Raw genomic sequence first — 26,584 nt, 5'->3', positions numbered from 1 at the left:
ACAGGGAATGAGGAAAGGTGCAGCTGACTCCTATCGCCAAATCAGGTCGTTTCCTCGCGGCCCGGTAGTGCATGCTTTCCGGCCCGGTGGTTGGGGACCGCTGCTGTAAGCCAACACATTGCTGTTGGTGATGAGCCCCACCACTGTCCTGTCATTAGTGAACTTGACAGTGATGTTACTCGGGTGTTTCGACATGCAGTATCGTGGGAGCAGATTGTGCAACAATGGGTTCAATTTACAGCACTGGCGAGGATCCCATTTTTGAGGATGATAGAATGAACGTGCAGTTGTGCATCCTGACTATCTGAGGTTTATTGGTTAGGAAGTAGAATACCCAGTTGCACAGTGCTGTTTTTAGACAGAGGAGTAGGAGTAGAAGTTTGTTCACCAAGGTCTGTGGGACAAAAGTGTTAAATGCCGAAATGAAATCCAGAAACTGCATTCTGACTAAGTGTTTAGCTTGCTAGGTGTTTCAGGGCCAGGGGCATGGCGGATTCTATGCCATCTGTTCCAGAGAGGTTCTTTCAGTAAGCCTGTTGATGACTGGTGTAATAGGAATGGACTTGTTGATTACCAGCTGTTCAAATCACTTCATGATGATTGGTGTCAGTACCACTGGGCAGTAGCTGTTTAGTTGTGAAGGTGTAGAGTCCTCTGATACAGAGATAATGGTGACTGATTCAAAACACGTGGGGACTGTAACCTGGATGAGAGATGTGTTGAAGATATCCCTGAAGACATCGGTGAGCTGGTGTGCACATTCCCTGAGAACGCGACCTGGGATATTGTCTAGCCTGGCCGTCTTACAGAGGTTGACTCTGCAGAGTTTTTCTCACGTTGATATTGCTACAGTTACTGCTCACCTGGGAAAGTGTAGATTTTGTGGCCGGTGTTGTGTTGCATGACTCAAAGCATGCATTAAAGTTGTTTAGAGTGTCGGGGAGGGAGGCACGACTGGTACAGGGGTAGAGTCGAAAAGGTTTTTTCTTGCATAATACCTTGCTGCCCAGCCACGTAAACGGGGATCGCTACCGGACAAGTGTTATTGATCTTTTATGAGGCGAAACGGTCTTGGTCTTCTTGAAACTTAAGTTGTGGTTCCTCCTGGCTATTCTGGGAGCCGTTCTGTCACTAGAATTGAAGGCAGCATTCGAGTTTTTAATAGGAAGCGCTCCTCAGATATCAGCCAAAGCTTTTGGTTGGACAGTGAGGTGACCGTTCTTGAGTTGTCAACGTTGTCTACACACTTACTAATGCAGCCGGTGATGGATGAGGCATATTCCTCGAGGTCTGTGTCTTCTCAGTTTCTATCGGCTTCTTTGTACATTTGTCAGTTCATCCGTTCAAAACAGTCCTGAAGCATATCAATTGCCTGATTGGGCCACACAGTGACGGTCCTCTGACAGGTTCCTCCGTTTTCAGCAGTGGTCGGAGTGCTGAGATTAACATTATGGAGATGGGCTCAGAGAGGCCAGGATGAGGGAGCGGAATGCCTTTGCAAGTACCGTGTCTGTTAGTATAAACATGATCGAATCTTCTTGCGAATGGGATGGAATATTGTACAGTCATGAGCAAACATCCAACTTCTGATTTAGTTCTAACTTTGAAGGAGAGAAGGTTATTAATGATCATTTGAAACCGTTTTTACCTGCCGCTAGGACCTGATGAAATCCTATATCAATATCATGGTGCTGAATTAATTTATCTGCAAAACCCTGCAACCAGGCTTCGATCCTGACACAGAGGGCAGTTTGAATCTTCTCTCCGTGATCCTAAAGGATTCCCCAGCGGCTACTATGCCCTTCCACATCCTAAAGACATGACACTTTCAGCTAGTTGGCTGCGGTAAGTTATCCTCAATGTAGCTGGCTGGCTGAGGAATTGAGGACGGTATAAATCGATTGGCAGCTTGACAGAGTACGTTGCGGTGATATAACTATTGTAGTTAATAGGGATGGTTCTGTAGGTACATGGTATCTGAGTGCAGCATCTACACTCATCACACACTGAACCAGCAGAATGAAAAGAATAAAGTCACCCGGCAACTAGTAATCACATGCATATCTTTAATTCTTATTGGATCAATCAATCTGCCCAATCCGAGTAAGGCACACGGTGTGAGTGAGAGAGGAAGCACAGAACACACAAATCGCAACTGACTGCTGATCAAAGCGGACCTTCACTGACGGAGCCTCCTTGATCAAAGATCCAGTGCAGGTAAAGACAAGAAATTGAATGACAAACTGGGTCTATTCATTACCGTTACATAATTTTAGTACTATTCGATTGAGAAAATTGTGGGCAGTTACGTGTTTATAAACTGGGACTCGGTGCCAATGATCGTACAACCAATATATTGCACGAACAATTTGAGAAAACTCCTGAACGGCTATTACTTTTGTCTTATTTTCTACCTATTTTACCTGTAGGGATTTCGCTTCGGGGATATGCGGGTGTTTGAATGAAATTGAAGTTGAGAACGTAACAACAGCAGCAAACTGCCCCAAATTGACAATCAGAATCAGGTTAAATATCACCGGCGTATGTCGTGAAATTTGTTAACTTTGATGCAGCAGTACAATGCAATACATTATAAACGGGGGGAAAAAACATTGAATTACACTAAGTATGCATGTGTATATTAAGTAGTTAAGTTAAAACAAGTAGTGCAAAACACAATAAATTAAAAAGTCGTCGGGTACATGAAGAGGTTAAGGTGTTTCCAGGAAGTAGGAAAACTCTGTGTCGCAAATCACTATAGAGTTAACCGTAAGGTGCTGCAATACAAGAGCTTATTGCAGACCGCCAGAAAACAAGTGACGGAAACAAGTTCCAGCATATGTTTAGTTCACATTCCCAGCCTCTCTGACAATTTCCAGCATTGAATGAATGTCATCACATGCCATGGAGAGTGAGCGCACAGTTCATATTGGCTGGCTAGTGCCTTCCTGAGGAACGTTTCAGAGGAAGTTGCTGGAGCCGTCTAGCAGAGCGTTGATGAGATTTCAAGTGTGGCTTTGTTATTTTAAGATGTTATTTAAAGAGGGAAAAAAAACAAAATATATTAGAAGAAAAAATTCGGAGACATATCTAAAGCGGAATGTGAGAAGTTGTGAAACCACAAGGTATAGGTTTGTTGTGAAAAACAGGATGAAGAGAATCTGAAGTTGGGGAAAGATGTGGTTGGTCGTCCCGCAAAAGATAGGAGCGAAAGCGCAATTTCCTCGGCCTCTCTCGTTCCAGTACGGATAGCTCTTATCCGCATAAACATTGGAATCGCCAAAATGTAGAATCTGTTGAGGCTCCTGTACTTCCTCCCTGATGGTAGTAATGAGAAGAGGGCATGTCCCGGGTGTTGATAGATGCCGCCTTTTTGAGGCTTGGTTCCTTGGAGATGTCATGGATGTCGGGGAGGCGAGTGCCAATGCTGGAGCTGGTTGAGTTTATAACTTTCTGCAGTTTACTTCGAGACTGTGCAGTGGTCACTCACCCACCTCCAGACTAGACGGTGGTGCAGCCAGTTAGAATTCACTCTCTTTGTTTTCTCACTTATCAATGCTTTATGGATACAGCACTGAAAAATCTCGTCCTCTTGCTTTAGTTTAGTATTTAACTATATCTTTAGTATTTTATTCCTTCTGTGAAGACAGAAAATGTCTAAACAAGTCAGCCTCACAGACTTGAATATGTCTGGTATAAAAAAACGACAACTCATTGTGTCATCTCCTCTAGAAGCAGAAACATCACACAAGAAAAGGCGATAAAGGCTTCCTGAGCATCCGATTAAAGCCCTGTCATCGCTGGTTGCTATACAGACCAGCCAACGAAAGACACAGATCAGGAATGGGAGGGTCAAGCTCCAGGTAGGTCGGAAATTACGCACCTTGTTTCTTCCCAGCTCTCCTGCATCAACAAAACCTGTCAGAGCAGAAGCCGTACAGTGTTCAGCTTTTGTTTTTAGAACAAGACAGATCTGGCTCTTCGGCAGAATCAATCCCTTTTGTTGATTTTTGAGATGTGGGTATTGACATCAAGAACAGCAGATATTAAAAGTTCCTAGCAGCCTTGAGCACTTGCTTTCCTGAAATTTTGCATTCTCGATCAATCTGATCCGATCCTGGGGTTGGCCCATGATTTCATCACAGTAGGCCTGGTGACACTCAAGGAACCATGATACATTTCCTCGTAAGCATGGTGCATGATGGAGATGAAGATACATGAGGAAATGTTATCTCATACTAAAACCTTAATCCATTCTCTTTGGTGGTCATTTTACTGTAGAACTGCATAAATAAGCAGCATCATTAAATCTGGCTCATGGTATTCATTTCATCCTCTGTGTGGTACTGGCGGAAAGTATGACCGTTTTGGGTAGCATATGGCGTACCTGTCTTCAGTGCTGCAGGAGCCTGATTCATTATAGGAAACTGAGGAGTCATCCTGCATGCATATGGCTTCTGCCTGAAGTGCAAACAGATTCTGGAGTCCTCGTGCAGCATTCCCTAAATGTTCTTTTGATTGTTGAGTTAATGATAAGGAAGGGAATTTTTCAAAATTAATATTCATTTTGAGTGGACTAGGATATAAAAGCAACAATGTAATGCTGAGGCTTTAGAAGGCATTGGTGAAGCCTCTCTTGGAGTATTGTGAGCAGTTTTGGTCCCCTTATTTAAGAAAGGATGTGCTGACATTGGAGAGGGTTCAGAGGAAGGAAGGAAGGAACGTTGGCTCAGACCATAAGAGGCCTGCGTCGGGCATTTTCATGCCTTACAAGGTGCAGATTGGAACTCTGTGTGGGGCACCACTCCTCGCACAGACTAGAGCAATGTGTGATTAAGTGCCTTGCTCAAGGGCACAAACACGTTGCCACAGCTGAGGCTCAAAGCCGCGACCTTGAGATGACTAGACTAGCACCTTAACCACTTGGCCACGTGCCCAACACAGAAGAAGTTCACAAGAATGATTCCAGGAATGAAGGGATGAGTGGCTGTGAGACTTCACTTACTAGAATTTAGTAGAATGAGGGGTGGGGATCTCACTGAAACATATTGAATGTTGAAAGGCCTGAATACCTCAGATGTGGGAGAGGATATATCCTATGATGGGAGAGTCCGGGACCGCAAGGAACACCCTCTGAATAGAGGGACTTTCAATTAGAGCATATATGAAGATGATTTTCTTAGAAAAAATTGATGGTGGGGAATCTCTGGAATTCATTGCCACTGGCTGTTGTGGGGGGGGGGCGGGTTATTCAATACAGTTCAGGTGGAGGTTGATAGGTTCTTGATTAGTCAGGGTTGGAAGGTTTCGGGGAGAATGCAGAAGAGTGGTGTTGAGAGGGAAATGGATCAGTTGTGATGAAATAGCAGAGCAGACTCAATGGCCCATATGGTCTAATTCTGCTCCTATGTCTTATGGTGTAATCATTCTCAAAAAGTCCAACCATTACTCTTCTATTATCCCTGCCAGTGTTACATTCTAGTGAACTTTGGCCCACTCTCCCCTCCTGCTTCTGTAATTCCCTTTATTGCACTGTAATACTGATACATTCAATCTTGTCCCATTCGAACTGCAGGGTGTATTCTATATTCTATACTAGTATTATGACTGCCTCCTATCAGTTCCTCTGCCTTAAGTCTCTTAATCAAATCTGATTACACAACACTGAATCCAGAATTTTCCCTCATGATCTCAACCAGAAGTTGTTTGAAAAAGCCAGATTAGAGGTATTCTACAAACTCCTTATTTTGGAATCGAGTACCAAATTTATTTTCCGAAAATCTGCATATTGTAATCTCCCATGGTCAACATAACCTTACCCTCTTTATATGTATTTTCTATTTTCCTTTGTAGTTTGCACCCCGCAACTTTGCTACCATTTGGAGGCCTATGTAATACTCCCATCGGGGTCTTTTTTTAAACCCTTGTAGACTGCATCTTCTAATGATATGCCTTTACATTTTAGTGAATTTATTTATTCTTTAAAACAGACAAAGCCATCCCAACATCTCTGCCCAGCTGCCTTTTCTTTTTGATACGATGTGTATTCGTGGATGTTATGCTCCCAGCTGTGATCTTCCTTCAAGCATGACCCAATGATACCCATATCATCATACCTGACAATCTGTAAATGTGCTATGAGATCATCGACTTTATTATATATAGATCATGCCTTGAAATATAACAGATTCAGTTCTGTATTCACCACTCTTTTCAATTTTGTCGCCGTGTTTCTGAAGATAACTTCTTATCCCTTTCTAAACTTTGTCTTATTCATTAATTGAGAGATTTCTGTAACCCCTCCTGGATTCTCATTCCCTTTAATGATATCCTCACTTTTCCCACCTGTTCAACCCATCCTCTACAATTTAGTTTATAGCCCTGGTTATGTGATTTGCAAGGATTCTGGTCCCAGCCTGGTTCAGGTGGAGCCTGCCCCATCAGAACGGTTCCCTTCCTCCAACACTGGTGGTAATGTTCCACAAATTTAAACCCAATTCTCCCACACTAAACCTTCACAATACATTTAGCTTTCTGATCTTATTAACTCCATGCAAATTGCACGTTGCTCAGGTAGCAATCCAGTGATTAATATCTCTTTGATTCTGCATTTTAACTTAGTTCCTAACTTCTTAAATTTCCTCAGTTGAAATTCTTCCCGTTTTCTTTGAAGATCACTGGTACCCTCATAAAAAAAAAACAAATCTTTCCCCTTCCCATGCATTATTTTCCTGCAATTCAATGAGATGCCCCAGACTCAGGCACCAGACAGCTCCATGAACCAAAGAGCAATGGTTTTGTTGCTCATTTTCCCTACAGGCCCCCATTCTCATCCACACGGGGAGCATGAAGAGTCTTGGCCTGAAATGTCGACTGTTTGGTCTTGTCCATAGATGCTGCCTGTCCTACAGAGTTCCTCCAGTTGTTTGTGTGTATTCCATCAATTTTAAACCTGTTGGGCAAGTTCAAAGGTTGAGACTCCTCCACCACTCCCTCTTGGAACCCCCATTCCCCAAGTGCCTCACACACAGTCACAAGCTCTTGGCCCTGATCACAGACTGAACACAGAGTCCAGGAAACTCTCGCCCTCCCTGATGCATCGCAGTGTTCGAAGGTCAGATTCCAGCTCCACAAATCTGAGCTTGAGTTCCTCGAACAACTAACACATGCTTCAGATTTGCTAACCATTAACCACAATGGAGCCCACCCGCTCCCACATCATTTAACTGAAACATCACATGATCTTACATCCCTATTATATATATATAATACGTTTGAGACCTTTCTGAGTAAGTGGAAAGCGGCCAGTGAGTCAGTGGGCCAGCGAAGGAGTAGAGCTTTGAGGCCTTGTCTCGAGAGGTTTCAACGAGAAGAGGCAGAGGACAAGCTTGCTCACAGTTAGTCTTTACAATGCCTCCTGAGACGGTGATGTGCCTCTCATGTGAGATGTGGCAGTCTTGGGGGAACGACCCTCTCCCGCAGAGTCACATCTGCCTGAAGTGCATGCGGCTGGGCGATCTGGAAGACTGTGTAAGGAATCTGGAGCAGCAGCTGGATGACCTTTGACTCATAAGGGAGAATGAGGCAGTCATAGATGAGAGCTACAGGGAGGTAGTCACACCTAGGCTGTCGGAAGCAGATCGTTGGATGACAGTCAGAGGGGGGAAAGCGAAGGTGAGCAGACAGGTAGTGCAGAGCACCCCTGTACCCATTCCCCTGAATAATAAGTTTACCATCCTGGATACTGTTGGCGGGGACGACCGACCAGCTGTGAGCCACGGTGGCAGGGCCTCTGGCACTGAGTCAGACCCTGTGGTGAAGAAGGGTGGGACGGAGAAGAGGAGAGCTGTAGTCATTGGAGACTCTATAGTCAGGGGAGCAGACAGGAGATTTTGTGGAGGTGAGAAGGGCACCCGCATGGTTTGATGCCTTCTGGGTGCCAGGGTCCGGGATGTCTCTGACCGGGTGCACGACATCCTAGTACAAGAGGGAAAGCAAACAGAAGTCGTGATACATGTTGGGACCAACAACATAGGCAGGAAGAGGGATGAGGTCCTGAAGTGTAAGTTTCGGGAACAAGGCAGAAGGCTGAAGAACACGACCTCAAGGATGGCATTCTCAGGATTGCTGCCAGTGCTATGTGACAGTGATGTTAAAAATTGGAGGAGATGGCAGTTGGATGAGTGGCTGAGGAATTGGTGCAGGGAGCAGGGTTTTAAATTTTTGGTTCATTGGGTTCTCTTCTGGGGAAGCTAGGGCCTGTACAGATTGGATGGGTTGCACCTGAACACGAGGGGGAGCAATATCCTTGCAGGTAGGTTTGCAAGCATGGTTCAGGAGGGTTTAAACTAATTTGCAAGGGGTTAGGATCTGGAGTGATAGAGCAGTGAAAGAAGTGCATAGAGTAAAGCCAGACCTGACATATAGAGAGGCTTTGAGGAAAGAGAAGCAGAATAAAGGATGTAAAGGTAGTAAGGTACAAGGGCTAAAGTGTGTGTACCTCAATGCAAGAAGCATCAGGAACAAAGGTGATGAACTGAGAGCTTGGATACATACATGGAATTACGATGTAGTGGCCATTACAGAGACTTGGCTGGCACCAGGGCAGGAATGGATTCTCAATATTCCTGGATTTCAGTGCTTTAAAAGGAATAGAGAGGGGGGAAAGGGGGAGGAGGGGTGGCATTATTGGTCAGGGATACTATTACAGCTACAGAAAGGGTGGGTAATGTAGCAGGATCCTCTTTTGAGTCAGTATGTGTGGAAGTGAGGAACAGGAAGGGAGCAGTTACTCTACTGGGGGTATTCTATAGGCCCCCTGGCAGCAGCAGAGATACAGAGGAGCAGATTAGGAGGCAGATTTTGGAAAGGTGCAAAAATAACAGGGCTGTTATCATGGGTGACTTTAACTTCCCTAATATTGATTGGCACCTGATTAGTTCCAAGGTTTTAGATGGGGCAGAGTTTGTTAAGTGTGTCCAGGACGGATTCCTGTCACAGTATGTTGACAGGCCACCTAGGGGGAATGCCATACTAGATCTAGTATTAGGTAACAAACCGGGTCAGGTCACAGAGCTCTCAGTGGGTGAGCATCTGGGGAACAGTGACCACCGCTCCCTGGCCTTTAGCATTATCATGAAAAAGGATAGAATCAGAGAGGACAGGCACATTTTTAATTGGGGAAGGGCAAATTATGAGGCTATAAAGCTAGAACTTGCGGGTGTGAATTGGGATGATGTTTTTGCAGGGAAATGTACTATGGACATGTGGTTGATGTTTAGAGATCTCTTGCAGGATGTTAGGTATAAATTTGTCTCGCTGAGGAAGATACGAATGATAGGGTGAAGGAACCATGGGTGACAAGTGAAGTGAAAAATCTAGACAGGTGGAAAAGGCAGCATACATGAGGTTTAGGAAGCAAGGATCAGATGGGTCTATTGAGGAATATAGGGAAGCAAGAAAGGAGCTTAAGAAAGGGCTGAGAAGAGCAAGAAGGGGGCATGAGAAGCCCTTGGTGAGTAGTGTAAAGGAAAACCCCAGGGAATTCTTCAATTATGTGAAGAACGAAAGAATGACAGGAGTGAAGGTAGGACTAATTAGAGATAAAGGTGGGAAGATGTGCCTGGAGGCTGTGGAAGTGAATGAGGTCCTCAATGAATACTTCTCTTCAGTATTCACCAATGAGAGGGAACTTGATGACGATGAGGACAATATGAGTGAGGTTGATGTTCTGAAGCATGTTGATATTAAGGGAGAGGAGGTGTTGGAGTTGTTAAAATACATTAGGATGGATAAGTCCCCGGGGCCTGACGGAATATTCCCCAGGCTGCTCCACGGTGTATGGGAACAGATTGCTGAGCCTCTGGCTAGGATCTTTATGTCCTCATTGTCCACGGGAATGGTACCAGAGGATTGGAGGGAGGCGAATGTTGTACCCTGGTTCAAAAACGGTAGTAGGGATAGTCCAGGTAATTATAGACCAGTGAGCCTTATGTCAGTGGTGGGAAAGCTGTTGGAAAAGATTCTTAGAGATAGGACCTATGGGCATTTAAAGAATCATTGTCTGATCAGGGACAGTCAGCATGGCTTTGTGAAGGGCAGATAGTGCAGTAGATATAATCTACATGGATTTTAGTAAGGCATTTGTCAAGGTTCCACATGGTAGGCTTATTCAGAAAGTCAGAAGGCATGGGATCCAGGGAAGTTTGGCCAGGTGGATTCTGAATTTTCTTGCCTACAGAAGGCAGAGGGTGGTGGTGGAGGGAGTACATTCAGATTGGAGGGTTGTGACTAGTGGTGTCCCACAAGGATCTGTTCTGGGACCTCTTCTTTTCGTGATTTTTATTAACGACCTGGATGTGGGGGTAGAAGGGTGGGTTGACAAGTTTGCAGACAACACAAAGGTTGGTGGTGTTGTAGATAGTGTAGAGGATTGTCAAAGATTGCAGAGAGACATTGATAGGATGCAGAAGTGTGCTGAGAAGTGGCAAATGGAGTTCATCCCGGAGAAGTGTGAGGTGGAACACTTTGGAAGAACAAGGCAGAGTACAAAGTAAATGACAGGATACTTGGTAGTGTGGAGGAGCAGAGCGATTTGGGGGTACATGTCCACAGATCCCTGAAATTACCTCACAGGTAGATAGGGTAGTTAAGAAAGCTTATGTGGTGTTGGCTTTCATAAGTCGAGGGATAGAGTTTAAGAGTCGCGATGTAATGATGCAGCTCTATAAAACTCTGGTTAGGGCACACTTGGAGTACTATGTCCAGTTCTGGTCGCCTCACTATAGGAAGGAAGTGGAAGCATTGGAAAGGGTACGGAGGAGATTTACCAGGATGCTGCCCGGTTTAGAGTGTATGCATTATGATCAGAGATTAAGGGAGCTAGGGCTTTTCTCTTTGGAGAGAAGGAGGATGAGAGAAGACATGATAGAGGTGTACAAGGTATTAAGAGGAATAGATAGAGTTGATAGTCAGCACCTCTTCCCCAGGGCACCACTGCTCAATACAAGAGGACATGGCTTTAAGGTAACGGGTGGGAAGTTCAAGGGGGATATTAGAGGAAGGTTTTTTACTCGGAGAGCGGTTGGTGCGTGGAATGCACTGCCTGAGTCAGTGGTGGAGGCAGATACACTAGTGAAGTTTGAGACTACTAGACAGGTATATGGAGGAATTTAAGGTGGGGGTTGTATGGGAGGCAGGGTTTGAGGGTCAGCACAACATTGTGGGCCGAAGGGCCTGTACTGTGCTGAACGGGGAGTGGGGCTGATGTTCTTGCATTTTGTGCAGGGCTGGGGGTTTAGAGGGTGGATTAGTTATCATGTTGCCTTTCTCTGTTATTGTGCCGGGGGAAGGGTGGGTTCCTTGCAAGAACACTTCCACTGTAACACTGCCCACGCCTACAATGGTTATTCCACTTTAACTGCACATTTTATTGGCTCAAGTAAAACTTCCAATCAAGGAGATTTGCACGTTACAATGCCCCGCCCAAACAGATCTCATGATTGCTATTTCAAACTCCAGTTCATATGGAGTACATCACTAACATTGATAGTTTGTGGCGCTGCATTCACGTAATGTTCTTGTTTGTTGCAATCTAGGTCTAAGTTCAAAATCACGTTGTTTGTTGCAATCTGGTTCTAAGTTCAAAGCCACGTTGTTTGTTGCAATCTCATTTCAAGTTCAAAGTCACGTTGTTTGTTGCAATCTAGTTCTAAGTTCAAAGTCAAGCAATGTTCTTGTTAAGTGCTTTTACTCACGTACGCTGTGTCTATGTAATGAAGCGTGTCTACAAGCTAAGGAGAGCCCCTAAGCACCGCTTTTAGGTACGGAAGCTGTCCGTGATGTCATGTCTAATAAAGTCCTTTAGTTTGCAACAGTTCTCCGAATCGGCCTGATTTGTTCTGTCCACTGCTCCTGAGATTTATATGTAACAGCTACGCTCTTGCATTTCCTGACCAAAGCCTCTCAAGTCAAAGTGTCAGATGTCAGACCAATCCACTAACCCGCTCACACAAGGGCCAATCCAAAATGGCTTCTGAGATCTTGGGTTCCACTTCTTCTCATTGAAGCCTCTTGACCCAAAGTCTCAGTTCACCACTCTATACTGCCCATGCCAACAATGGTTGTTCTGCTTAAACCACACATTTTATTGGCTCAAGTGAAACTTCCAATCAAGGAGATTTTCACGTTTCTATGCCCCGCCCAAACAGATCTCACTATTTTTATTTTGATGGAGAAGGACGTGAAAGCACAGAGGAACATCTGGAAAAATTTCTGAAAAGCTCATGCGCTGCTGTCGTTACTGCGCGGTCGGGAATCTTTCAGAGGGAAGGCCTCAAAATCCCCGGCTTTGCCTGCTGTTGGCGACCGAGATGGAGGTCGAATCGTTCAGATAGAGATGGCGCTCAGTACTCGGTGTCGGAGAGCTGATCTGAGTTCAATGTTTTCGGATGACTCAGAGTCGGACCGTGGTCGGGTATGGCAGGGAGAGTTTTTCTTCCTTCTCCCGTCTGCGTGAGATGTGGGACATTTGAGAGACTTTGAACTTTTACTGTGCTCATGGACTTCATCAAGTTATGGTATTGTTACACTGTTTGTAACTATATGTTATAATTATGTGGTTTTGTTAGTTTTTTTTCAGTCTTGGTCTGTCCTGTGTTTTGTGATATCACACCAGAGGAAATATTGTATCATTTCTTAATGCATGCATTACTAAGTGACAATAAAAGAGGACTGTATGTCTTCATAATCTAAAACACCAGTTCATATGGACTACATCACTAATATTGATATGTATTCTTTTTATTACCTACTGAAAGAGTGTGGTTCTTTTTGCCATACTCAGTGATGTATTAGTCTGGGATCAAAGGCAGTTTTCATTATGTATGGGAAGAAGCTCTCATGGCCACAATTCAACTATGTTGAAAATGAGGTTTGAAGATCAAATTGTCCAGGAAAAGATCCAAATTAGGCTTAGGTGTGCATGTGAATAAGTGCTTATTGAGAGCCCATGATGGCAAGACCCATTGCTTTGTTAATGATTTAGCATAGACAGATTTGGTGATCATTACCCCATACTGAATTTGACAACTGAGCAATGTTACATCTTGTTGTGTAGATACTTACATTGACAAAGTCTAGGTCTTCTGTACTATATTGTGGAAGTTTCCTGGTCCTATCCCCATTTGACCTGGTTATCAAACAGCATAATTGTGAATATGTCAGCCACACATTTATTGTGAACATTTCAGCCACAATGGTTGAGGATGGGCATGTTTTTGGAAACTGTTCCCTTCTTTTTTCCCCTCCAAATATTTGACTATGCAGCATCATTCAGAACTGTATGTGCTGAAACTAGATTATTGACTGTGGTAGAGAGTATCAATGATTGAAGTATGCCAGGTCAGAAATGAGCCGTTCCCATTCCTATTAATGCACCAAACTGCAGACATAATGCATCATCTGCATAGGAACATCTGACAACCACTCCTCTTCTGCACCCTATCAAACAGTTACTAGTGCCCCTCACAAAATAGGACTTCATGTGCTCCAAATATCCCATCACCAACTTCACAGGCAATATGATTTCAGAGAGGCAAAAGCTAAGAAAACTTTGTTGCCCTGAGAGGAGATGACACGGTAAAGCAACATTGGTGAATAGAAATAAAATGGTAGAAGTATGTGAAGATGCTGCTTCTTTGGACAAACAGGTCGAGATCTACGTGCTCCATTAGTAAAATCAATGGTGGTTAAGCAAAGTCAAAGCATATTAACCTGTCAGAGGGTTGTGAGAGTGTGGAATGAGCTACCAGGGTAAGTGGATCTTGTGAGCTTGATTTTAACATTTAAGAGAAGTTTGGATAGGTACATCAATAATAGGTGTATGGAGGGTTATGGTCCCAGTGCAGGTCGATGCCTGTTTCCGCTCTGTACTTTCCAAAGACTTTACATAGTCATAGTCATACTTCATTAATCTGGGGGAAATTGGTTTTCGTTACAGTTGCATCATAAATAATAAATAGTCATAGAACCATAAATAGTTAAATAGTAATATGTAAATTATTCCAGTAAATTACGAAATAAGTCCAGGACCAGCCAATTGGCTCAGGATGTCTGACCCTCCAAGGCAGGAGTGGTAAAGTTTGATGGCCACAGGCAGGAATGACTTCCTATGACGCTCAGTGCTGCATCTCATTGGAATGAGTTTCTGGCTGAATGTACTCCTGTGCCCACCCAGTACATTATGTAGTGGATGGGAGACATTGACCAAGATGGCATGCAACTTAGACAGCATCCTCTTTTCAGACACCACCGTCAGAGAGTCCAGTTCCATCCCCACAACATCACTGGCCTTACGAATGAGTTTGTTGATTCTGTTGGTGTCTGCCACCCTCAGCCTGCTGCCCCAGCACACAACAGCAAATATGATAGCACTGGCCATCACAGACTCGTAGAACATCCTCAGCATTGTCCGGCAGATGTAAAAGGACCTCAGTCTCCTCAGGAAATAGAGAAGGCTCTGACCCTTCTTGTAGACAGCCTCAGTGTTCTTTGACCAGTCCAGTTTATTGTCAATTTGTATCCCCAGGTATTTGTAATCCTCCACCATGTCCACACTGACCCCCTGGATGGAAACAGGGGTCACCGGTACCTTAGCTCTCCTCAGGTCTACCACCAGCTCCTTAGTCTTTTTCACATTAAGCTGCAGATAATTCTGCTCACACCTACCGTAGCCCTGTACTCAGCCTCATCTCACTTGCTGCTGCATCCAAATATGGCAGTCATCCAAAAACTTCTGAAGATGACAAGACTCTGTGCAGTTGTTGAAGTCTGGGTGTAAATGGTGAAGAGAAAGGGAGACAAGACAGTCCCCTGTGGAGCCCCAGTGCTGCTGATCACTCTGTCGGACACACAGTGTTGCAAGCACACGTACTGTGGTCTGCCAGTCAGGTAATTAAGAATCCATGATACCAGGGAAACATCCACCTGCATCGCTGTCAGCTTCTCCCCCAGCAGATCAGGGAAGATGGTGTTGAACGCACTGGAGAAGTCAAAAAACATGACCCTCACAGTGCTTGCTGGCTTGTCCAGGTGGGCGTAGCCACAGTTGAGCAGGAAGATGATGGCATCCTCAACTCCTGGTCAGGGCTGGTAGGCGAGCTGGAGGGGATCTAAGTGTGGCCTGACCATAGGCCGGAGCAGCTCCAGAACCAGTCTCTCTAGGGTCTTCATGATGTGGGAGGTCAATGCCACCAGTCTGTAGTCATTAAGGCCGCTGGGGCGCGGTGTCTTCGGCACAGGGACGAGGCAGGATGTCTTCCACAATACAGGAACCCTCTGGAGCCTCGGGCTCGGGTTGAATACATGGTGAAGTACTCCACATAGCTGAGGGGCACAGGCTTTGAGCACCCTGGTACTGACACCATCCGGTCCTGCAGCCTTGCTTGGGTTGAGATGTTTCAGCTTCTTCTCACCTGTTCAGCTGTGAAGCCCACCGTGGTGGTTTCGTGTGGGGAAGGGGTATAGTCATGAGAGCAGGGTGGGGGACTGAGAGGACGGGTAGGAGGGGAGAGTGGAATATGTGTTGGTTATGCTCATTACATGTGCTTATGCACATTATAATAATGAATATAGATAGCTGTTGGGTAGCAAAGTGTAACAGGAAAGAGCACTTGGACCACTGAAAGTAAGGACTCACATGAGGATGTTCTGTGAATGACATGATATGAAATATAAATGGAAGTTGTTTCAGTTGAGAATTTTAATTTTACATATTTTCTTTCAGTGAACAGGTGGAAGAGACTGAGACCCCCTCGTTCTTCACACAGGAAGAACTGAACAAACTGAAGTCTGATTTTGAAACAGGTGGTTTGGAAAAAGTTAAACCACTGATACAGAAGAAAATAACTGACTTGGACAAAACAGAGCTTAACATCGCAGTGACGGGAGAGTCAGGTACAGGAAAATCCACCTTCATCAATGCCATGAGAGGACTTCGGAACACTGATCCGGGAGCAGCTAAATCTGGGACAATAGAAACAACAAAGGAGCCAATCGGGTACTCACATCCCACTCTGCCTAATGTTCGCTATTGGGATCTGCCAGGGATTGGATCTCCAGAATTTCAAGCAGCCAGGTATCTCACAGAAATGAAATTCAAAAGATTTGATTTCTTTATCATAATCTCCACTTTTCGATTCAAGGAAAATGATCTAAATCTTGCCAAAGAGATTAAACGGCTGGGGAAAAAGTTCTACTTCGTCCGCTCTAAGATTGACGTCGATCTTGATTCCATGAGGAAAGAGAAGAAGGTGGTTAATGAAGAAGAGGAGCTGGAAAAGATTCGGATTGACTGTGTCACGAGGTTGGCAGCAAAAGGGATTCCGGATCCAACTGTGTTCCTGATATCCAGTTTTGAGCCGGATCATTTTGATTTCATTCGTTTAAATGAAGGACTCGAAGGTGATCTAAATAATGTAAAGAAAAGGATCTTTGTCCTGGCCCTTCCAAATCTAAGTGTGGAGGTAGTTCAGAAGAAAAATAAAATTCTGAAAAAACATATCTGGATGTTTGCAACACTCTCTGGGGGATTGGGAGCGGTCCCATTTCCCGGCTTCTCTCTCGCTTGTGATATTGGTATATTGATTGGGGCTATTGTCTACTTCCGGAAATGCCTGGATCTGGATGATGCTTCTCTTCAAAGACTGGCCAACAGAGCAGGAAAACCCGTAGAAAAGCTGAAAGCGACAATAAAAGCTCCATTGCTGGGTGAAATGACCCCAGATGCAATAATGAGGTTAGGTTGGGGTGCTGCTGCTGTTACCGTTTCAGCCCTGGAATTCGCTCTCGACTTTGTCCCTGTCCTTGGCTCCATTTTCGGAGCAGGCTCATCATTTCTCATGACGTACAAGATACTGAGTGCTGCACTGAAAGATCTTACAGACATTGCAGGGAGAGTGATGAAAGTTGCCTTTGAAACTGATTAACTGAGCTGTACAAACATCTACCCAGTGAGTTTATATTATGCCGTGGTTAATAATTTGATGTTATCTCACACCAAATCCTCCTATAATTCTAGTTGATAATGTTCACTTCCACTACATTCATTCCTGGAAATGTTTCTCATTCATTACTGAAGGGGCTTCAGATGGAGTTTCCGATCTGAGGCACTTGAAAAACTTGTGCAAGATTAACAGAGTGCAACTCTATGAAGTAAACTTTAAAATTAAACTATATCTGCCTTCAGAAGTGTACATGAAGTATGTACCCGATAAACATCAGCCGCACCTTGCATTGTTCAGCCAATTACCTGTTTAAAAAAGAACTGCAGAGGAAAAATGATAGCTCATACTTTCGTGCAGCCTATAGGTGTCAGTATCAAATAAAACATAAACCATTGGTTGGAAGATCAAGTGCCACCCCAACCATCTGATGTTAACTATCAGAAAGAATATCACAGCCAGTGTTTAGTGCTTGTTGACCTGCACAGTTTCACTTACTTTCAAGAGAACCTCTGAAAAGCTTTAAAAAGCATCATTAGAGAATTTGGCTCAAACCTCATGGCAAGATTAGGAATCAATAAAGCCTGGCGTGTTTAGATCTCATTTAATATCGTCAAACAATTGTTGATAATTCTCCCTTCTGCAGGTTCTGCGAGTTTTGCATGAACAATTACCCATACAGCACAGCAAGTCAGGATTATTCTAAGTAGTTTATTAATACTTATTAATAAATCACAATGCAAAAAGTAAGGAATAATACAAAATATTGCAAGATAACAGAATAAATTACATTATTGAAATAAACTCATCAAACTTTACATCTCAATTGTAACTATAAACTAAGCTCAGTTAATATCCTTTTTCACTCTAATTGAGCTTAACTCAACCTTTATGATCACTTGGAGGAAATTGCTTTGGATGATACCAGTGCTGTGTCACATACAATATCTCAAACTATTCCAAAAATGAAACTCACTTCTGTGAATTTATTCAAAACTCACCATTTGTGATTGTGCATATTACATTCAGCTTTTTCCACCACAAGTCCAGTATTAATGAATTTAATTATATCCCATCATCAATATCAAGCTGGATTTTTTTTTTGTCACTAGGAAATTGAGGACTGAAAAGATCTTGCCCTATTAAATGCTTACTTGTCCTGAGTGTTCTGTGGCATTCCTTGCATAGAAACTCTGCGGTAAACAGATCTATAAACTGTCTTCCTTCTATCCGAACTATTGCTTTCATGGATTCCCTCGCCCACCGGTTGAAAAATAAGAGAAAATGCCATAGTTGCTCGAAAACTGAAATGAAAACCATCTGATGGAAATACTCATCAAATCGGGTAGCAACTAAACAGAGAGAAGTAAATTTCATGATACAAGTCAATTCTCTTCATTTGAAACTGCATCAAAAGTTTCTTCAAATATTCCAGTGATTCGTCCTTGTATAGCAGAAGGGCACAGAATCAACTTCAGTGCAAAGCATGAAATAATCTCTTCTTTGTTTGGTAATAATCACCAAAACATCACAAAATATTGTTGAATTAATGTAAGAACACAGAGTAAAACATTGAAATATGTGAAGTAAATTCAATTCCTTAAAATTTTGGCAATTAATTCAATGCTCTGCTGCATTAATGATTCTTTAATTTGTGTGGGGAAAATAGGTCAACATAATTGAAGGAAACAGTGTACATTATGACATTGATATTATGGAACAAACACTGAGTGCCCCCAGGCTTTCTTCCCTGGACTCAGTTTTCAGAGGAATTATCCAGTCTCCAGCAGAGACGTCATGGGCCTGCTTTGCACCATCATCGTCAAAAGGGCTGTGATCAGGAATGGTGGCAGCAAAATCACAAACTATCTCAGAGATGTTGGGAATCCAGATTCACACACACACAAAATGCTGCAGGATCCCAGCAGGTCGGACGCTATCTGAGGAGAGGAGTAATCTGTTGACATTTATTTGACTTCATCAGATCCTGATGAAGGGTCTCAGACCAAAACATCAACTGTTTATCCCTCTTCATAGATACTGCCTGAACTACTGAGTTCCTCCAGCATTGTGTGGGTTACAGTATGCTACAGCGCTACAGTGCCATCAAAGGAGAGATCTTGTGTTCAAGGAGTAGCTTGTGATAGAAAGCTACCAAGGTAATTAAAGCTGATCTTTTGTTCAATCTCTTGGTTACCGATGCATAATTGGCAGTTGGGGGTATCTTGTTGTTTTGGTATCACCATACATTTGTGTCTTTTTTTTATACAGTTGATGGTTAGACCAAAATCTGCACTTGTTTGTACGACTTTGTTGAGGAGGATTTATAGGTCTTCTGCAGCACTTGCTATTAGGATGGTATCGTCTGCATATCTCATATTGTTAATGTTAACACTTCCAATTTTTATCTAATGTAGGTTTTCTTTTTCTCTGAGAATCATTTCACTATAGATATTAAATAGTTCCGGTGAGGCAATGCAACCCCGTCTAAATTCTACTTGAATTTTATTATCCACAACATTTACTAACCCATCCCTCCACTTCCTCATCCAGGTTATTTATAAAAATCACGAAGAGTAAGAGTCCCAGAACAGATCCCTGAGGCACACCATTGGTCACCAACCTCCATGCAGAATATGACCCGTCGACAACCACTCCTTGCCTTCTGTGGGCAAGCCAGTTCTGGATCTACAGAGCAATGTGCCCTTGGATCCCAGGCCTCCTTACTTTCTCAATAAGCCTTGCATGGGGTACCTTAACAAATGCCTTGCTGAAATCCAGATACACTACACCTACCTCTCTTCCTTCATCACTGTGTTTAGTCACATCCTCAAAAAATTCAATCAGGCTCGTAAGGCACGACCTGCCCTTGACAAAGCCATGCTGACTGTTCCTAATCATATTATACCTCTCCAAATGTTCATAAATCCTGCCTCTCAGGATCTTCTCCATCAACTTACCAACCACTGAAGTAAGACTCACTGGTCTATAATTTCCTGGCCTATCTCTACTATCTCTCTTGAATAAAGGAACAACATCTGCAACTCTTCAATCCTCCGGAACTTCTCCCGCCCCCATTGATGATTCAAAGATCATTGCCAGAGGCTCAGCAATCTCCTCCCTCGCCACCCACAGTAGTCTGGGGTAGTATGGGCAAATTTGACTCCTCAGTGGCTCAAATTATGGGCTGGAAGTTATTCAAACATTTAAAGTTATCACCTCAGGTAACTGAGGGTTAAAGTTATCACCTCAGAGCTTCAGTGATCTTGTTGCAATGAGCGAGGGGAGTGAACTCAAGTGCAGGGCACAGGCACGGAAACTGCGTTTGGATGCTTACACGGGCGTAAACGCCGAACAGGAAACAGGAGGAATTTTGACGTGGAGCCCCGATGTCGAGCCTTGTCTCAGAAACTTGACAAGGAGCCATGACACAGAGCCTTGACTCAGAGAGATGGAGTCTCGTAGGTATGTTTTGAAACTGGAACTAACTTAGAACAAACAATTCTAAGCGGTCGGGAAAAGTAGTTAACTCACAGGAATAAGACCAACGAACTGGGGACTAGTGGTTGTGACGCCGGGGTTCCTGTACTGCAGTTCTTGATGGAAACCAGGTGTGCTGTCATCAAAGCGAATTAGAAGCAATTGGGAAATAAACAGTCAGAATCATGGCACAATCAACGGAAATTAGGAGCAAGGTAGGGAATAAATGATAGGGACCAGAACAGATCTGGGTTCTATGCTGATTCCGTTGTTCCCACTTTAACCTTTTCCTGACTTCTCTTTCTGTGTTGGGATGGGTTTTTCCCCAAATGCTCTGTTTCAGGTTACCTGGCCACTGTAAGTTGCCATAAGTGCAGGCAAGTGATGGGATTGATGGGAACATGACATGAGTGGGTTACGGGGCAAATTGTCTGGGAAGGGTATATTCTGTAGGCTGTGTTAGGTGGTTGGCACATTAAATATAGAATTGAGTCAGGTTTTATAAACAAACATAAACATTTATTAAACTCTCCTCAACAATAGTGAAAAGTAAACAAACCACTAATGTAACCGGAAGTTAACTGCTATACGGCAATTTAACAAACAGCCAAACTCTGGAATAGTTCTTAAAGTGGTAAATTCGGAAGCCCAAGTGATTTATACAGTCAGAAAGGAGAGACTTCCCTGAAAACTGATTTCTTTGAAGATGTGACATTACTGCTGATCTCAGCCGAGAGATGCCTTGTCCAAAGGATTGAGGTCGAAGGAAATAAAACGGCTTAAAGGAACTGACCTTTTTGCTGGAGGATGAACACTGCACAAACTTTCCTGATCTTGCAGGGGTTATCTCAGACTCAGGCCATTATTCCTGAAGGAAGATACAATAAGGTCGATCATTTATAAAACCTCCGAACAACACCAACTTTACTCAATCCTTCGGGTTCCCGTACTTTGGTAAAGTCTTCACTCTCCAATACTAGACTGTAAAGGTAAAACAAAGGTGCAACAAGCAAAAACTGGCAGCGATTGGCGAAAATGCCGGTAACAACTTTTGCACCTTAAAATAGAAAGTAAAACCTCACTTTAATTCAAAACTGCGTGATAAGACAGCCCTGTTTGTCTGAACACAGTGGTTGAGAAGATTTTGGAGTCAGTTGTTAGGGATGTGGTTTCGGGGTACTTAGAGGCTCATGATAAATAGGTCAAAGTCAGTACGATTTCCATAGGGGAAAATCATGCCTGTTGGAGTTCTTTGAAGACATAATCAGCAGAATAGCCAAAGTAGAGCCGGAGGATGTTGTGTACTTGGATTTTCAGAAGGCTTTTGACAAAGTGCCTTCCATGAGGTACCTTAATAAGTTAAGAGCCCATGGTATTACAGGAAAGATAGTATGTGCATAGAGCATTGGCTGAATGGCAGGTTGCAAAGAGTGGGAATAAACGGAGACTTTCCTTGTTGGCTGCTGGTGACTAATGGTGTTCCACAGGGATCTGTGTTGGGATCACTTCCTTTTATGTTATTCGCCAATGACTTGGATGATGGAATTGTGGATGTGTGGCAAAGTTAGTGGATGATACAAAGGTGGAGAAGTAAGTAGTTTTCAGAAGGTTATGTTGGTGGTGAGGAAGGCAAATGTGTTGTTAACATTTATTTCTGAAGGTCTAGACTATAAAAACAAAGATGTGTTATTGAGGCTTTGTAAAGCACTGGTGAGGCATGACTTGGAGTATTGTGATCAGTTTGTCTCCCTTATCTGAAAAACGATGTGCTGACATTGCAGAAGGTTCAAATGAGGTTTACAAAAATGATATGCTGATGGAGTCTCAACCCAAAACATTGACTGTTTAATCTTTTTCCATAGATGCTGCCTGACCTGCTGAGTTCCTCCAGCATTTTGAATGTGTTGCTTGGATTTCCAGCATCTACAGAGCTTCTCCTGTTTCTCAGAATGATTCCAGGATTGAAAGGATTGTCATATCAGGAGCCTTTAATGGCTCTAGGCCTCTACTGACAGGAATTCAGAAGAATGAGGGATAACCTCACTTAAATGTATTGAGCATTGAATGGACTCGATACAGTGGACATGGAGAGGAAACTTCCAATGTCAGGGGCCCCTAAGACCAGAGAACATAGCCTCAGAATAGAGGCACCTCCATTTTGAAGAGATGACGAGGAATTCCTTTAGCCAGAGAGTGTGGAGGCCATGTCATTGGGTATGTTTAAGGCAGAGATTGATAGATTCTTAATTTGTCAGGGCATGAAAGGATATGGGGAGAAGGCAGGAGATTGGGGCTGAGAGGGAAAATGTATCAGCCATGACAAAATGGCAGAGCAGATTCGATGGGCCAAATGGCCTAATTCTTGTCCTTTCTCTTATGTTTTTCTGGTCTAATATATTCAATATATCTGCTATTTCTTTTATCCCATTACTACCTCTTCAGCACCCATTTTCAGCTGTCCTTTTTTTTGCCTCTCTTTTTCTCTTTTTATATCTGGAAAAAAATTGGTACCCTCTTTTAGATTATTGGCTGGATTATCTGCATAATACACCTTTTCTCTCCTTATTGCTTTTTAGTTGCCTTTGGTAGTTTATAAAAGGTTTCCAACTATTGGCAAGTTCACTGATGAAATGATGACGAGACGATTTAAAAAGAGGATGTGGGGGAGCTTGAAGCCTGTTGTCAGGCAAAGAACCTCTTCCTCAGTGTCAACAAGACCAATGAGTTTGTTACTGACTCAGGAGAACTCAACCATTCACACCCCTCCTTACACTGCTCACACAACAGTGGAAACTGCAAGCAGTGCAAACCCCTGGGAGTGCACATCACACACGACCTCTCATTGTCCCAGAATACATCCTACAGTATCAGAACAGCTCACAAACAACTCTACTTTCTGAGGAAGCTGAAGAGAGCTGGACTATGTATATCCATACTCACATCCTTCTACAGATGTGCAGTAGTGAGAATCCTAACAAGCTGCATCACTGCTTGGTACAGAAACTATACTGCGATGGACAGGAAGGCTCCACAATGGATAGTCAAAACTACCAAATGCATCGCCGGCACCAGCCTAACACCACCAAGTACATGTATAGAGAAAAGTGCTGGAAAAGGGACAGTAATATCATGAAGGATCCCAGACACCCTTCTGATGGACTACATGTCCCAGGGAGGGGGTACATAGCATCCATGCCAGGACCACCACACTCAAAACCATTTACTTTCTCCAAGTAGTAAGGCTGATCAACACCTCCACTCACTAACCAACTCCTCCACATCTCGCACCAGCACTACTTTATCATTTCCTGTCAGAGTCACTTGATGTACAGACATTTCTGTGCCTTGCATCAATTTATAGACAATCAATCTGTGCACACAGCTTATGTATTATATTTGTTTTTTTTTCTATTATTGTGTTTTTATCTTACTGCAATTCCTTTTGTGCTCAGGAGTAACAATTATTTCATTCTCCTTCACACTTCTGTGCTGGAAACGACATGAAACAATCATGAATCTTCTAGCTTCCTTTCAATTTTTGCTATTTGTCTGCCCTCTCTTGATTTTATGCTGCCTTCTACTTTCCACGTCAGCCACCGTTACCTCTTCCTCCCTTCCGAATGCTGTTGCTTCTTTGGAATGAACTGATCTTATGAATTCCCAATTCAGAAACTTCAGCTATTGTTACTTTATTCATACTTTTCCAAGCTGGCCTGGGAAATGTGTCAGTATTTGTGCGGTGCCCCACAGTATTACAGAGGGTGTCCAGGAAGTGTGTCAGGATCACTGAGGTCCCCAGGAGTGTATCAGTATTTACAGAAGGTCTCCAGTAAGTGTATGAGCGGTCACTGTAGATTGTGTCATTATACTTACAGGGGGTTTCTGTGGATAATATCGCTATACGGGGGGGGGGGGTCCCTGTATATGTGTATATATAGAGGGTCCTGTGGAGTTCCTTGTTATTTACAGAGAGTCCCAGGGTTTTTAAAATCACTATTTACCTGGGATATTAGAAATTGTTTTAACATTTATTGGCGTTTCCGGGTGGTGTACCAGTATTTAGTTTCAATAGTTCCATTTAATGTATACAATATATATCCTGAAATTATTGTTCTTCACCAACATCCACAACAACAGAAGAGTGCCCCAAATTATGTGACAGTAACAGTAAAAATGTGAGAACCCCAGAGCACCCCTCCCACTCTCCCCCCACGCACAAGCAGCGGCAAACAACAACCCTCCCCTCCCTCACCTACTTCAGCCAAAAGCATCAGCACCCTCTACCCACCAAGTAAGCAATGATAAAGCCCACAAGAAAGACCATGATCCACAGTGCTGTACAACAAAAAGAATCGTTCACTTAACATACCACAGACTTTCTCTCTCCCTAATAAAGGGGCAGAGAGGTGTCATTCTGCGAGAGGGGAGACATCAACAAAACAATCAGGACCAGGATGGCAGTGCTTGGTTGTTGGTAGGTAGGGTTAATACCTGACTTTCAAGAGCACTTGTGAGTTATGTTCTGACTGGACTTAGTCCTTAAACTGCTGGAGAACAGTGCGGAAAGAACAGGTGCTGTTTTCTCCCGGTAGGGATTAGTTTTTAGTTCCAAGTGCTCCTGCCACGTTTTGTCACCCTGCAACCATATCCTTCAATCTCTTTGAATTATGGAGGACAGCACGTGTATAAATGTCTCTCCAGCAGACCTCATCATGATCATGACTCCAGTATTTCTATTATTTTTTAATATTTCTTAATTGTACATATGATTTTTTTGTGTTCTATCGCTGAGCATCTGTGAACCATCTGATTGGTCTAACAGAGTTCTCTTTGGGAATTAGTTGACTTGATCAGTATTTCTGATCTGGTTATTGTTCACGATTGCATTTAGTAAAAAAAACAACTCGCTGAACTGCGATGCTAAAATCCGCCGCTTGGTTTTTTTCCCCAACTTCTCCAACTCGGGAATCGGCACAAAATTCTTCCCCACCAATGAAAGTGGGAACGAGAACGAGAACGAATGCGATTCGCCGAGTACAGAACCCCCGACAGCCAATCCGTTGTTCCCGATGTTCTGTTTTTTTCCCCCTGCGATGCTGCAGTCGCGACACCGACTTAAAATCGGCTCTTCCACACGGCTGCGACGCCTCGGAACTCCGAATGCACGCTCCTCTTCTCGGAGTCACAGTTAAGCACCATCGCAGCTCCGCCCCGGATGTCCTGCAGTCCCCCACAGCCCTCTGTTGGTCCATAGAGACCCCAGTCTATTTCCAAAACGCTGCGAGTCCCCAAGTCCTGCATCTACCCCCGACCTCATGCCATTGTCTCACTCTCTCCCAATAACCAAGTAAATTCCCATACTACGGATTCACAACACCCTGCATTCTCACGACAGCCCCGTGTTAGTCCCAGAACTATTCCCACTGTCCTGCTCTCCTCCAAGAGCATCATGTCGTTCCCTAAACCGATCCCTCTGCCGGGCTGTCTTCCCACAGCCACGTGTCACTTCACAAACTCACTCCACAGTTTCTCCCTCTATCACAGCTCTGGTTTGGAACTCAAACAAATGCCACTGCCCTGGTCCCCCGCACTGTCTATAACCAAAACACTGTCAGTCTCCAAACTAATCCTACCATCCCACAATCTCTCCCCACGGCCCTCCGTTTGGTCTCAAACTAACTCCACTGCTTCATTCTCCCTCCACCACTGTCATTCCCCAAACTAATTCCACTTCCCTCTACTAACCCCACAGAGACATGTCGGGCCGCAAATGAATTGCACTGCCCTTCTCTGAACCACACCCTGCGTCAATCACCCTGCCCAGCCCTGTCAACACAGCCCAAAATAGTGACATGGTGTGGGTAGGGGAATGGACTCAACGGTGTGTCTCAGTATTCACACAGGTTTCCCAGGGAATGTGACAGTATATACAGGTGAACCTTGTGGTGGGTGCCAGTATTTACAGGGGGTCCACTTTGAGTGTGTCAGTATTCACAGAGTGTCCCGGGCAGTGAGTATCACTCTTTACAGGGTTCCCACAGAAGCGTGTCAGCATTTACATGTGGTCACGGTATTATGTCAGTATTGACTGGGGGACCTGGAGA

General features: G+C 43.8%; 1 protein-coding gene across 5 annotated transcripts; it reads left to right on the top strand.

Annotated features, from left to right (window-relative positions):
• Positions 1-2,134: 2,134 nt before the first annotated feature.
• On the top strand, positions 2,135-26,407 carry LOC134352911 (interferon-inducible GTPase 5-like). 5 transcript variants are annotated; one of them, XM_063060518.1, is made up of 3 exons: positions 2,135-2,217; positions 3,733-3,863; positions 15,785-26,407. In XM_063060518.1, the coding sequence occupies exons 2-3, from the start codon at positions 3,844-3,846 to the stop codon at positions 16,983-16,985; spliced, it is 1,221 nt and encodes a 406-aa protein (XP_062916588.1). In that variant the 5' UTR covers positions 2,135-2,217; positions 3,733-3,843; the 3' UTR covers positions 16,986-26,407. The 5 variants fall into 5 exon arrangements, 4 of the variants coding, with proteins under 4 accessions (XP_062916588.1, XP_062916589.1, XP_062916590.1 ...); XM_063060519.1 differs by having other exon boundaries at positions 2,150-2,217; positions 3,736-3,863; XM_063060520.1 differs by lacking the exon at positions 2,135-2,217 and adding an exon at positions 2,449-2,541 and having other exon boundaries at positions 3,736-3,863.
• The last annotated feature ends 177 nt before the right edge of the window (positions 26,408-26,584 follow it).

Source organism: Mobula hypostoma, chromosome 10 (assembly GCF_963921235.1).
Source record: "Mobula hypostoma chromosome 10, sMobHyp1.1, whole genome shotgun sequence".
NCBI classification, from domain to species: domain Eukaryota; kingdom Metazoa; phylum Chordata; class Chondrichthyes; order Myliobatiformes; family Myliobatidae; genus Mobula; species Mobula hypostoma.
This window is presented reverse-complemented; position numbering and strand designations above follow the sequence as displayed.

Coding starts and splice junctions, on each gene's coding strand:
- LOC134352911 (XM_063060518.1), top strand. CDS start 3,844: ATGGGAGGGTCAAGCTCCAG. Junction 3,864..15,784: donor ATGGGAGGGTCAAGCTCCAG/GTAGGTCGGAAA, acceptor ATTTTCTTTCAG/TGAACAGGTGGAAGAGACTG.